The following is a 13,707-nucleotide window of genomic DNA, read 5'->3' as shown; positions in this document are numbered from 1 at the left end:
TCACCTATTGGAGGAGACCGGAGCCGAGACGCACGATGGAGCCTCAAAAGGGCTCTTGATGGGGTGAACTTTACAGAGGTGCCTTGTTTTCAATTGATTTCTGTTTGGAGTTAAATCTATAGCCTGGATATCTACAAATATCTGACAGATATCGCTGTTTTGCAACCATATTGACAGGGGCGGATCGTCTATTTTCGAGTTCTTCATCAGTCTGGGTCTCAACGCTCTGCGCCTAGAAACTTGGAGAAGCCATCCACTACGGGGCCGCAACAACAACTCCTGAAATCACTTCATTCGATCAATGACACTTGTATGAAGCTGATATACACGGGTGCTCCGAGCCACGGACGCCTTACCGCCGATCATAGATCCGAGTTGGGTAAGCAGTGGTTTATGGATGCCAAAGCAACTTCGAGTCGCGGGTTTATTCTGATGGACCGCCTGCAGGAGTTCTGATTGAACATCACAGATTTTTCCCGAAGGGACGGCATCTACTGGAGGCTGCTCATTCTTCAGCAATTAACTCCGTAGAGCGAGCACGCGATACAGGGGAAGTAGACTACGGTTTGTAGGCACTTTTCCCCTTTCAGCAAAGACCATCTGGTTCCCGGATTCTCTGTGACCCGGCAGAGGCGCATACTCCGGGGTAGTAGATCAAAGCGTATTTATTCTTTACAAGCATGGCTCTCCAAACTGCAGTTTACGCCTCAGTCCAGTCATAGTATCTGCCTCAACCACCTAGATCTTTCGAAGTTAGAAGAGCCTTTTTGGAGAATTTCGGCATGACATCGACATAACGGCTATCTGATGTTTTGCAAATAGGGCGAGAATTGCACCTCACGTTCTTTCGTCCGAACCTGGATGTACTACCTCTGGCCTGTAGATTAGCAAAAATCTCCACCTGTTGAGGTCACACGGAAGAAGCAATATTGCTGCCAACAAGCCGTATCCTGGTTACAAACACCAGAGCGCCTCTTATAAGCAAGGCGTTTGATGCTGTAATATCCGCTAGTACTGTCAGTTTTAAGGCAGGCTACATTTCTCTTATATGCAGGCCAGAGGTAGTAGAGATCAATGCTTAAAACCATCTTATTGTTGATGGCAATTCTTATTGCCCCCCGTCCCCTCGACTGCCTTGGTTTGGTAGTGTGTAGGTGATGTCTAGTGAGGTCTCGCTGTAGGTAGCATCTCAATGCTGCATCTGCGTATCACAGAAGGTTTTGGTAGGCAATTGTCAGAGTAAATGGCGGTACTTGAGGCGACAATGTTGGCTGGGGTTCTCTGTGGCCCTTCGTATACAAAGTTGTGTAAGCTTCAACTTGGCCAGGGCCCTGCAGCCCTTCGCACTCGATATGAATCACTTCAACCGCAGCATTGTCAGGAGATTATTCGGTACGGGGAACTGGAGGCACATTCAAATTGACTCGTAGCGCACGACATGGCTCTGGCATGCCTTTGGTCTATGTTGTACTTGACTATCGCCTGGTGACTGCGGATTATCTGTTCTCTTAGGAACTTTTGGAACCAACCTTTGAGTGGCGTCTGCTGATTAAGTGCTTCCCTAGGATAGCGGGGGTTATAGATTCCGTACGTAACCTTACGGAGGGGAGGACAAGTCAGATTTGACATCTCAGATACTCTGCCGGACGAGGCGTCTGGGCAGTGTTACAGGCAAGAAACCATGGAGTTTGGTTCCTTTCGACGGCAAAGCTGCAGGCTGGATCCTGCGGAAGACTAGGATTTACCCATTGGGCCAACTGATGCAGTTTCATTGCCGGTCAGATCAGATTTAGGGGTGTTCCTGCAGAATCACACAGGAGGCCCTCCTCGTCAATATATGCAGTGTTGTTCATTGGAACACGTCGTTGCTCGGTCGGTGGCATGGAGGGTTGAGCGGTCCATGATAACATTGACCTTAAAAAGGCAAATAAGATGGATAGGTATTGTTCCTAGTCTGACATATCTCAAAGACGACTCCTGAATGTGGCCCGCGTAGTCCATATAGCCTAGGAAGTCTTAGAGGTCAGGACGAGTGGAAGAAGAAAGGCGCTTGTGAACGTTGGGCTGGGCTTCCAGAAGCCCCGCCTTCCTAAAAAGGACCTAGTATGGAGGCCCGTTGGAGATGAAACTTCATGCCAGTGTTTTATGTGAATTATATCGATCTTCAAATGAAAATTAAGGGTTGATAATCCGAGCTTCTATCCTCATTGCAATCCACGAGCCTCTCAGACTCCCTAGATTGAGAGATTCGATGCAAAGGATCATCCTGGGTTGTCGATGTGTCCAGAATCCATCTCCTGGCTCTACATAAATGGGACTACGACTGACTCCTGAACGGCAAATGACGTAGAGCATCAATAGTACGGCAGAATGTAAAAGTTTCAAAGACAACGGCTGTCTGGTGCTTTGTTAGTGTTTGAAAATTCCAGAAGCAAAGGTATCCATCCAGGGCAATAAAAACAAAGCAGCACAAGCACACTCATCCATGGATCGAGGATCGCAGGGCAACAATCACCAGCGTCAGTGTTTCTGACAAGTGGCTCGCCCCATCCATCTCATCCTCAATTACTCCGTTTTGCTCGCTTGTCTGCCGTTCGGTCCAGCCTCCTGTAGACTAGGTCAACGGCCTCCCTCCTTTTCGCTCTTCTCACCACCTCTTCCACCTCCTCCGTCCTGCAGATCTGTGTGCTGAGCTGTCGGTTGTCTGCAGTTGCCTGCATTGTTCTCAATTAATTCCTGTGCTTGCCTGGCCGAACAAGTACCACCTCGATCCTGGTCCGCTCGCTATTATTACTGCTGCTGCTGGTGAGTGGTTCTCTCCACGTGCTAACCGCCGGCTTTTGTTCGTGACGGTCGCCCGCGGCAGCTCCTTTTCCAACCTCCATCCATATCTACACTGATTGCCCTCCCTTGCGTCCCCAATTTGGCTCTTCCTGCATTACCGATCCCTCCCAGCTGCCCCCCTCCGACCGTCATCCACCTGTCGGAGCTGTCCATCTTACCCGTCCAGTATCACCCCAGATCGCCCTCCTCATCCCACCATACCCTGTCCAAACGGCTCGAAGGGACCGCAAGAGCGCACCGCCTCACCCGGTGGCTTCCCCTTCCCTCCAATCAAGCTGTTGAGCCCAGTCAGCTTGTCTCCAATCGGCCGACCTGTCACTCCCCTCCAACCCCCTAAAACCCGCGCGCCATGAATCACGATTCTTTTTCATCCTTCAAATTTCGCCGTCCATCGAGCAAACTCCATAAGGACCCTCCCGGATACGGTCCCCGCGCTCTCAATAGCCAGCAGAGCACCACGTCACTTAAACGGCACCCCTCTGCCCCCGTCTACCCGCGCTCCTCTGCCGCTGGAAGTCGAGAACACCTGCGGACAAGGTCCAACGCATACGGCTCGTCATCTTCGTCCCTCGATCAGAATAGCGCGGGCGCATCTCCGGTCCTTGGGAGCAGCGACTCTGGCCATTTTCACAGCAGCCAGAATTCATCTAGATCCCGTCCCCCATATCCCGGGCGACTCTCTTTGAACGACCAAAGCTCAGATGAACTAATCGGCGCCCCGTTCGATTCGCGGGGTATGCTAAGCGCCCTGGAAGAAAATACTGCTGAGTCCGACAGGAGCTACCAATACCAACCACCAAACCCGGTTGAGAAGTTCGAAAAACCCCCGAATTTCCGATCGCAGACTGCACCCAGCTCACGAGCTTTGAGACAATCGGCCAGTTTTACTACACTGCCTCCCCGCATGGAGGCCTTTCCGAATGCCGCTGGCAATGACCGCTCGACAAACACGAAGCGTTTCTCCGATGAGGCCCACCCGATTAGACCTGCTGGACCCAGCAGAAGCAAGAAGAGCAGTTTCTCCAGCTTCGTCAATAGTATGCTAGGTTCTCCTCGTGGAATCAAGATTTCTGCCCCCGAAAACCCGGTCCATGTCACTCATGTGGGCTACGACAACCAGACAGGCCAATTTACTGGTCTGCCCAAAGAATGGCAGCGACTGCTACAAGAAAGTGGTATCACACAAAAAGAGCAGGAAGAGCACCCCCAGACGATGGTTGATATCATGAGATTCTACGAGAAAAATGCCCGAGGAGATGATGAAGTTTGGCACAAGTTTGATCACGCGTACCCTCAACAGCCGACTTCCGCAAGTCCAATATCCCAACCAGCTGGGTCGGCTCCGCACAGCAGCAACCAACGAACCTCTCCTCCAACAAGCCCTCGATTCCCTCAAAACCACGAGGGTAGCTTTGAGAATCCTCGAGCACCGCCCCCAATCCCCCGTGCTGCTCCTGCCGTAGCTCAAGCCATATCTCCACCGCTTGGAGGGCTTGTACCTAACCGAGCACCTCCCAAACCACCGACTCCTGCCAACCTAGTTCCGAACCGGCCTGCGCCGCAACCTCCTACGTCAAGCCCTTATCCTGCCATCACTAATAGACCCCCTCCAGAGACCCAGAGTCCCCAGTTTAGCACGCCTCCAATTCCAGAGACGGAGCCCTTGCCCTCAGAGTCGCAACGGAGTCGATCAAACTCCAAGACAAATGGTGTACAGGGACCGTGGCCGTCGGTTACTCCGAATCAATACCAGCAACAGCAAGAGCAGGCAATGGCTGCAGCCCAACAAGCTCTTGCAAACAAACAGCTTGAACGGAGCCGCAGTCAGCGCCAGCAGCAACAGTCTCCACGACTGGACCAGAAGCCGGTCGCGCAACCAGTGCCACCACATCACGCTCCTTCGCCCGAAGACGCTGCCCTGGCGCAAGCTTCGCAGAATGCGCGTGCTGCACCGGCAGCCCGGCCTCGCCAGCGGGCCCGCCAAAGTAACGCCATGGATGTTAGAGCGCGGTTGGTGGCTATTTGTACACCTGGCGACCCCACGAAGCTTTACTACAACCTGAATAAGATTGGTCAGGGTGCATCTGGTGGCGTCTTCACTGCTTATGAGCAGAATTCAAATAATTGCGTTGCCATCAAGCAAATGAATCTGGACTTGCAGCCAAAGAAAGACCTTATTATCAACGAGATTCTGGTTATGAAGGACAGCAAGCACAAGAACATTGTCAATTTCCTGGATAGCTACCTCCACGGACTGGACCTGTGGGTTGTTATGGAATACATGGAAGGAGGCAGTCTCACTGATGTGGTTACCTTCAACATTATGAGTGAAGGTCAAATTGCCGCTGTTTGCAGAGAAGTATGATCATGATCGTCATATTTGCGTGCTTCAATGCTGACTACTCTTTCTAGACGCTCAGTGGTTTGCAGCACCTTCACTCGAAGGGCGTGATTCATCGAGACATCAAGTCAGACAACATCCTTCTGTCACTAGACGGAAACATCAAACTGAGTGAGTCGGCCAGAGCAAAGTAAATCCCCACCAAAAGCTAACGATATACAGCCGATTTTGGTTTCTGTGCCCAAATAAACGACTCGCAGAACAAGCGAAACACCATGGTCGGTACACCGTACTGGATGGCTCCTGAAGTTGTGACGAGGAAGGAATATGGTCGTAAAGTCGACATTTGGAGTCTGGGAATCATGGCTATTGAGATGATCGAGGGAGAGCCACCTTATCTCACCGAATCGCCTCTACGTGCTCTATACCTGATCGCCACGAACGGTACACCCAAGATTAAGGACGAGCACAACTTGTCACCTGTATTCAAAGACTTCCTCCACTTTGCTCTTAGAGTGGACCCTGAGAAAAGGGCATCAGCTCATGACCTATTGAAGGTATTTATCTACACATCAACCCGCCAGAGTGTGGCTAATTGTTCTCAGCATCCCTTTATGAACCTTTGCGCACCTCTCAACCACCTTTCGCCGCTTGTCAAGGCTGCACGGATCAGCAGGGCCCAGGAGAAAGCCCAAAAGGGTGGTATTTAAATCTTAGCCTGTTGGCACCTTTATATGTCGATGTCTACTATATTTCTTCAGATACCCATTATCACTGATATTTCGCTTTTGCCCGATGATGTACCTGACACTGTCTTATGACCCCCATACTATGTCGAACTTTCTCTTCGTGTGCAGGTCCCTCGGTTGCTTTCAGACTAAAATATGATAGACGGCGATGACTTGATGCTCGACATGGGATTGCAAGCCTTTTGACTCTGATGTTATGCTCAGTATATCCCCTTTGCTTCACGGCGCTTTTTGCATACCCGTACTGTTGACTATTGTGATAATTTGTCTCTAACCTGCTGATTTGTGGTGGAACATGCGTTCCTTTCTCGCTCTCTGGTTACAGCGTTTTGGTTCGAACCCGCCCGCGTTGTATTCGTCGCCGAAATTGGTTGATGATACGAACACGAGACATTCGAGCCAGCATCTCAGCGATGATGCAAGCCATCACTGAATGCGCTTGTCTTCTGTTCCAGCAATTGTACTTGGTCGTCAAGTATGCTCGAGATCTTTTATGATATGTAGGTTTCTCTGATTTGCCAGAACCTTGAAACAAAAGTGTATGGGGCTTCTCTTTAACACCCCAAATCCTTATACCTCCTACCATATACCACTGCTAGAAGAGGCTTTATAGCTAAATAGTACTATAATAACATCAACATACATAGTTCCTGATCACAAAGTAGACCACAGTGTAAACTGGTGCCTTGACTGCGCCCTGGGGCCAAAATTAGGTAAGCTAGGCTAGTTAGTTCTCTCCGCCGCCGTCAACCAGCATCGTCATTCGGATCAGGTTCCAACCATTCTACAAACATTTGTGGACGCTCCAGTCGCTTTCTTGAAAGTTTCTTTACCCATTACTATCAGGGCACTTGGGACCACCGCCCGATCAGCTTCATCCACCCCTCGCTTTCTCCGAACCATTCTGCCGGCAATTTTCCTTGAGGTCCTGATTCCCCGCACCGACCGTTCTCCGGATCTTGGAAGGCTGCCTGAGCTCCATATCTACGCATTGCAGCCGGTTATATTTCTGAGACTATCCTATCAAAAGTCGAAGAGACAACATACTCTCCGAAAGGCTTGATTATTTTCTCTGGCACGAGTTACTCTTCCGATATATCCCTCCGTACCGCCTTGATTCGTTTTGGACTTGTAAGGAGAGCTTGGAAGCTGGGTACTCGCGATGTTCCGCGCACAGCAGAACGCTTTTGACGACGCAGTCGGTATGTCAGTTCGGGGACACCACTTTTGGCTTATTAAGCGCTTGGGTATGGTATGCCATGCTAACCTCTTGTTCTTTGAAACAGCCAAGGCAACGGATGAGAACTTGACGTCCGAGAACTGGGAATACATTCTTGTACGCAAATGACCACCGCTCCTCTATGACATTCTTTTTCGGGACAAAGAAGCATAGGCCGTCTAACTTTTCCTCTCGCGTTCGCAGGATGTATGCGATAAAGTCGGGGCCGAGGAGTCTGGGTAGGTTTTCGGGTCTCTGATCACCAATGCTATGTTGCCGCTGACTTGGACACCCAATGTAGCGCAAAGGATGCTGTCGCCGCTTTGATAAAAAGACTCGCGCACAGAAATGCCAATGTACAGCTATACACTCTAGAAGTGCGTGGTACAAGCCTTATTCATGCAGCGCTATATTGACTTCATTTAGCTGGCCAATGCACTGGCGCAAAACTGTGGCCCTAAGATACATCGTGAGCTCGCATCACGAAGCTTCACAGATGCTCTTCTGCGCCTTGCCGGCGACAGGGTATGCGACTACCCCTTTTAATAGTTTCAGGTCACTGACTGATCGGATAAGAACACCCATCAGCAGGTGAAGTCGAAGATTCTGGAGCGTATGGAGGATTGGACAGAGATGTTCGCCAGCAATCCAGACTTCGGTATCATGGAACAAGCTTTTATGAAACTGAGGACTCAAAGTACGTACTGCATCATTTCGCTGAGTGGCTATCAGCTTATGTTATCAAGACCCGAACCTACAACCTCCGTCGAAGCCTGGGAAGCGGGAAATCACCGACGTAGATCGCCAGAAGGAAGAGGAGGAGCTACAAATGGCGCTTGCTCTGTCTATAAGAGAGAAACCAGCTTCAGCTCCCCAACCGCAGGCGGAGAGAAGTAGCTCGGTCTCAGCTCCGGCCAACCAAACACAAGCTGCTCCTACTGGGCCCGTCCCTTCAGGAACCTCTGCTGCTACTGTTTCCAGAGTCAGAGCTTTATATGACTTTCAGCCTTCTGAGCCCGGAGAACTCCAATTTCGAAAGGGTGATGTCATTGCCGTCCTCGAGTCCGTGTATAAGGACTGGTGGAAGGGTTCATTGAGAGGCCAGACCGGAATCTTCCCCCTCAATTACGTGGAAAAACTCCCTGATCCTACCGTCGAGGAACTACAGAGAGAAGCTCAAATGGAGGGAGAGGTGTTCGGTCAGATCAAGAATGTCGAGAAGCTGTTGACTCTTCTAAGCACACGCAACTCGGAGCTCAACGTTCAGGAGAATGAGGAAATTACGAACCTGTACAATTCGACATTATCAATCCGCCCCAAGCTGATTGAACTGATTGGGAAATACTCCCAGAAAAAGGGTATGCTTGCCTTTACTACTCCACTATAGGTCAATGGCTCACGACCTCGCAGATGAGTTCACCCAGCTCAACGAGAAGTTTATCAAAGCTCGGAGGGATTATGAATCACTCCTGGAGGCGTCTATGGCCCAACCTCCACAGCATCAATATGGCCGCCCCGGCCAGCCTCAGTACGGATACCCAGGCTCTGGAGCACCAGCGGGCTTTCCTCAAGGCCCACCGCAGCAGCATGATCCTCAGAGATACTTCAGCCCTCGACCCCCAGGTTTGTATCGTCTAGTGTCGGCTTGCTTTACTCTTCTAACCATCAAGCAGACAATCAACCCAATGCTTCCTACTATCCCCCAGCCACACAATCGCCTGGCCCCGGACAGACGCCCCCAGCCGGGCCATATCAGCAGCAACACCCGCAGCCGCAGCAGCCCCAACCAGACTCATTTCAACCGGTACATCATCGCCCCGAGTCGACTTTTGACCATCCACAAGAGCTGGGAACATCTGTGTACGACTCGCCAGTGGAACGACTACAGTACCCCCCTGGTCCCCCTGGAGGCCAGCCGCACTATCAGCCACCTCCGCAACAAACACCACAGCCGGATTTCGCATCTTCCGTATACTCCCAAGATAATGCACCCAACCCACCAAATGGCCCGAATTCAGTGAATCAATCTCGGCCTCCTTACCCCGCAACTCCAGTTTCCCAACCCCCGCCGCCCACACAGCAACCCCCGCCTGTACCCGGCGCAGCATCAGGGTCCGCCCCCTATCCGCCAGCAAGCCCCGGAGCCGGTAACTATCAGGCGTACAAGCCGTCTCAAGGAGGCATACCCGGCAACAACCCGGCTGCGTTCTATCAGTAACGCCGCAACTGTTACCACCACTTGCTGTACGCTGGCCGTCGGCCTGGCTACCTTAGTAGTCATGATCCATATCTTCAAGGTCACTCTCTCGACGAAGGCTTGTGCTTTGGCGCAAACTGTGGCGTTATCTAGCTATATTGATGTATTTATCTCTTGTCTTAGCCCGCACCGAAGGCACAAGGTCATAATGGATCGCTTGTATAATATAGTACGAGTCAAACGGAGATCGTATAGCCTCGTATTAGAGATGTTGGAGACTAGCTGCATTTTTGAGCTCAAGGGATACACTAGTTATTTGAGACAAGTCGTTCTAATTTGAGGTCCTGAGGCGCAAGCCGGGGTGAGGATAAAGCAGATCCACCAGGTGGAGCACGTGATGCGGCTTGGCGCTCCATCCTCTGCAACTGTCAATACCCCAGGAGGAACGGCGATAGCAGCGCTTTTCTCTGCCCCGGATTTTCTGGCTCCAGCTCAGGGGAGGAATGCTCATTCTATATCAATAACGGCTCAGCTACTCCCTTTCGCGCGCATCCCGAGCCCCCGAGGCTTGCATCCAGCTGCTCCCCCGCACTCCACCAAACGATGCCTGCTTTTGCCCGAATTCCGAATGGGCAGAGTCAGGCCACCATTTGAATACTCGCAGTGAGGACATGACAACGTTTTGAAGCCGATATTGTCTGGGCTTCGCTCCCAGTTTCCAGTGCCATGGAGGCAGACTGGGGCGAGCTGATACGCATCCCGCTCCCCCCTCCGAGCCCGCATGGACTTCCGACAGTTGCGACAACCATTGCCTTTGATGATGTGTCGGAACTTTTATGGGCGGGAAATGAATATGTCTGTTGTGTCTACGGAGAGATGAGATCAGTGCGCTAACTTGCCTTTTGTTTATCTAGGGCCGAATTACCTCTTTCTACGGCCCCGAGCTTCAGAGATACACCTCCGTTCGTGCCCATCCCGTCGCCGAAGGACAGGTACGACAAATCATCTTCCACGAGAGAGGAGTCATATCGCTCTCGTCGAAGAGTGTACACATGATCTCACGGCGTGGCCTAACCCAATGGCACATCACGCACGATGAAATTACGGACCTTCGCTGTATGAGCTTCACAGCCCAGACGAATAAGATCATTGTTGCTGGATGCCAGAAATCAATGTTTACTATCGATATCGACAAAGGAGTCATTGTCGATAAAATACGGACCGAGTTCAACTACCTTTTATTGAAGAGAAGTCGCTACCTCTGTGCTGCGTCGGACAATGGATGTGTCAATGCGCTGAGCCTGACGGACTTTAGCGTTGTTAAGTCCTGGAATGCTCACACAAGGGTCAGTGACATGGATGCTCGAGGCGATCTTCTGGTTACTTGTGGCTTTGTTACAAGACAACCTGGTGTTCTTGCAAATGATCCGCTGGCGAACGTGTACGATCTCAAAACACTATCACCCTTACCTCCTATTCCTTTCCATGCAGGAGCTGCGTATGTTCGTATGCACCCTAAGCTGCAGACCACAAGTTTTATTGCCTCCCAGACTGGACAGTTTCAGGTCGTGGACTTGATGAACCCCAATGTGTTCAAGATCGAACATTTCGGCGTCTCCCACATGCTGGGTATGGAGATCTCGCCATCTGGAGAGGCGCTGGCTATAGTGGACGCAGATTGCACTATCCAGCTATGGGGATCTCCGGCAAAGATCCATTTCAATGAAATGAGCAAGGAAGTCGAATTCGCCGACGTCACCCCACGGCCACCCCCTCTTGACTGGTCGTCAGATGTGCCTTTGAATGTGATCGGTATGCCTTATTACCATGAACGACTTCTCTCCGCGTGGCCAAGTCATCTATTATTTGAGGTGGGCAGCCCGCCAGCTCCTATAGACCAATCAATTATACCCTATCTTCGCTCTGGGGAGATAGGACAATATGCAGCGAACCCAAAGAAAACCCGAAGATATCAAGTTGAAAACACTCGGGCCCTGGCGTCATCAGAATACGCTCTGGTTGCGCCGAAATTCTTGAGTGAAAAGGCAAGAGAGCAGAGCAAGAAGTTGGATGATCCCATCGGTGATACCGCTGGCGCGCTCGCTGGCGCCAAGATCAGCAAGGAATCACAGGACGACCCCCTTCTAAAGTATAGCAATGTCGAGATCAAATACAGTAGATTTGGAGTGGATGATTTTGATTTTAAGTATGGAACTTTCAGTCTAGGTTGGATCTGGCTAACGTCGACAGGTTCTATAATCAAACAAGCTTCGCCGGGTTAGAAACGCATATCTCAAATTCTTTCACCAATTCTCTTCTTCAACTCTTCAAATTCATTCCGCTAATACGGAACATCGCTCTTCATCACGCCGCGACTTCATGTATAGCAGAAAGCTGTCTGCTCTGTGAAATGGGATATCTCTTCGATATGCTTGAGAAAGCCAACGGACAGAACTGCCAGGCTACAAATCTACTCAAAACGTTCAGTAGCTTCCGCGAGGCCTCGAACCTTGGACTGTTGGAAGAGAACCTCACAAACAAGTCACTTTCGTCAGCAATCCAGGCTGTGAACAGATTCTTTCTTGGCCAGATTGCGCAGGACTATCGGAGAATCTCTCCGAACTCAGAGGATCTAGATATGAGACTGGCTACCATCGCCTCGGAGTCTGTTCGATGCATGTTCTGCCAGAACGAGATTGTGAGGCCTGGAAATACGCTGGTCAACGAGCTGGTGTATCCGCCGATTGACCACAAACAAGCTCGTAGGAACCCCACACTGAGGTTTTCGAATATCCTGAGGGCGAGCATTGAACGGGAGGCGCAGAACCGAGGGTGGTGCCACATCTGTCGGCGATACCAACAGTCGCTCATGCGGAAAACAGCACATCGTATGCCGCTGGTACTGATGCTTAATGCAGCAGTAAATAACCCTATATGCCGACGCCTCTGGACGATTCCAGGGTGGCTGCCAGAGGAAATCGGAATCGTTCTCGAAAACGGCCAAGTTCTCTGTTTTGAAGGGGAAGACCTCAGAATGCGCATACAGGGGCAAATGCCTGGCCTGATTGTTTACGATTTGGTCGGATTAGTCGCAGAAGTTGACATACCAGAGCACCAGAAGGCGCATCTGGTATCGTTTATCAACGTCTCTGTTTCGTCTCGCGAACAAGAGGCGCGGAGTAAATGGCACCTTTTCAACGATTTCCTAGTCACAGAGGTCGATAAGGATGAAGCTCTCCGGTTCAACCAACCATGGAAGTCACCATGCGTGTTGGCGTTCCAGGTTAAGGACGCGCGGCATGGGATGGATGATACTTGGAAGGATTTCCTGGATACGACTCTGCTTTTCCGGGACTGGTCATTGAAGTAAGCAACCGCCAGGTTATAGTTGGGTCTTTTAGACTAACCTTGCTAGTAACGGACGCCCGGTTGAATCTCGCGTCATGCTTTCCGAGGATGAGAAACCTACGCCAGGGACACCGGTCGCCCTTGACACTGAATTTGTCGATCTCGAAAAGGCAGAGATCAACGTCAAAGCCGATGGTTCGCAAGAAATCGTTCGGCCGAATAAAAGTGGCCTTGCCAGAGTATCGGTCCTCCGTGGCTCCGGGGAGCAAGAAGGTGTTCCGTTCGTTGACGATTACATCTCTGTCAAAGAGCCTATTGTTGACTACGTTACGCAATATTCGGGTATTAAACCAGGTGATCTGGACCCGCGAACCAGCCCACACAACATTGTGCCACTCAAGGTTGCATACAAGAAGCTCTGGCTACTTCTCAACCTCGGCTGCATCTTTGTTGGCCACGGTTTGGCATCAGATTTCCGCAAAGTCAACATTCAAGTTCCCAAGGAACAAACGGTGGACACACAATTCCTGTTCTTCCATCCTTCAAAGGTCCGACGTCTGAGTCTGAAGTATCTAGCGTGGGCCGTGTTCAAGGAATACATCCAAGAGGAACCAGCAGACAACAACCAGGGCCACGACTCAATCGAAGACGCACGCATGGCTCTCCGTCTGTGGAAGAAGTTCCAAGAGTATCAAGACGCCGGTATCGTTGGACAAATCCTGGAAGAGATCTTCCGGGAAGGATCCAAGTTGGGATTCAGACCTCCGCCTCGCAATGGCGTTCCTACAGTCCTTTCTCGGCCTGGAACCGCTGTGACCATGCAGAACAATAGCGGCCGCAACACACCCAGTACCCCTGATGCCAATGCTGCGGCAAGTGCGCCCACAACGCCGCGCCAGGCGTTCCGGCGCTCGATAGCCTTGACGCCGAGCAACGGCACATTCTCAGGGCCCGGCTCGGGTGAGTTTTTTACGGGGAGCCCATTAAAGTAGCCCTGCCTATATGAAGT

At 51.1% G+C, this 13,707-nt stretch overlaps 3 protein-coding genes across 3 annotated transcripts; all 3 read left to right on the top strand.

Moving 5' to 3' along the window:
• The first annotated feature begins 2,652 nt into the window (after positions 1 to 2,652).
• Positions 2,653 to 6,572, top strand: pakA (mitogen-activated protein kinase kinase kinase kinase STE20). Its single transcript, XM_073723283.1, has 5 exons — positions 2,653 to 2,805; positions 3,011 to 5,203; positions 5,257 to 5,356; positions 5,408 to 5,742; positions 5,791 to 6,572. The coding sequence occupies exons 2-5, from the start codon at positions 3,194 to 3,196 to the stop codon at positions 5,893 to 5,895; spliced, it is 2,550 nt and encodes an 849-aa protein (XP_073587894.1). The 5' UTR covers positions 2,653 to 2,805; positions 3,011 to 3,193; the 3' UTR covers positions 5,896 to 6,572.
• Positions 6,573 to 6,725: 153 nt separating this feature from the next.
• On the top strand, positions 6,726 to 9,590 carry BDW74DRAFT_146113 (ESCRT-0 subunit protein HSE1). Its single transcript, XM_073723282.1, has 9 exons — positions 6,726 to 7,136; positions 7,221 to 7,270; positions 7,358 to 7,392; positions 7,455 to 7,530; positions 7,580 to 7,678; positions 7,730 to 7,850; positions 7,900 to 8,511; positions 8,564 to 8,776; positions 8,827 to 9,590. The coding sequence occupies exons 1-9, from the start codon at positions 7,097 to 7,099 to the stop codon at positions 9,369 to 9,371; spliced, it is 1,791 nt and encodes a 596-aa protein (XP_073587893.1). The 5' UTR covers positions 6,726 to 7,096; the 3' UTR covers positions 9,372 to 9,590.
• Positions 9,591 to 9,830: 240 nt separating this feature from the next.
• Positions 9,831 to 13,690, top strand: pan2n2 (poly(A)-specific ribonuclease; the record flags this gene model as incomplete). The annotated part of the gene is made up of 4 exons (XM_073731494.1): positions 9,831 to 10,205; positions 10,265 to 11,556; positions 11,601 to 12,716; positions 12,766 to 13,690. The coding sequence occupies exons 1-4, from the start codon at positions 10,077 to 10,079 to the stop codon at positions 13,688 to 13,690; spliced, it is 3,462 nt and encodes a 1,153-aa protein (XP_073587892.1). The 5' UTR covers positions 9,831 to 10,076.
• Positions 13,691 to 13,707: the final 17 nt, after the last annotated feature.

This window comes from Aspergillus multicolor, assembly GCF_047715735.1.
Source record: "Aspergillus multicolor strain CBS 133.54 unplaced genomic scaffold BDW74scaffold_3, whole genome shotgun sequence".
Classification (NCBI taxonomy): domain Eukaryota; kingdom Fungi; phylum Ascomycota; class Eurotiomycetes; order Eurotiales; family Aspergillaceae; genus Aspergillus; species Aspergillus multicolor.
This window is presented reverse-complemented; position numbering and strand designations above follow the sequence as displayed.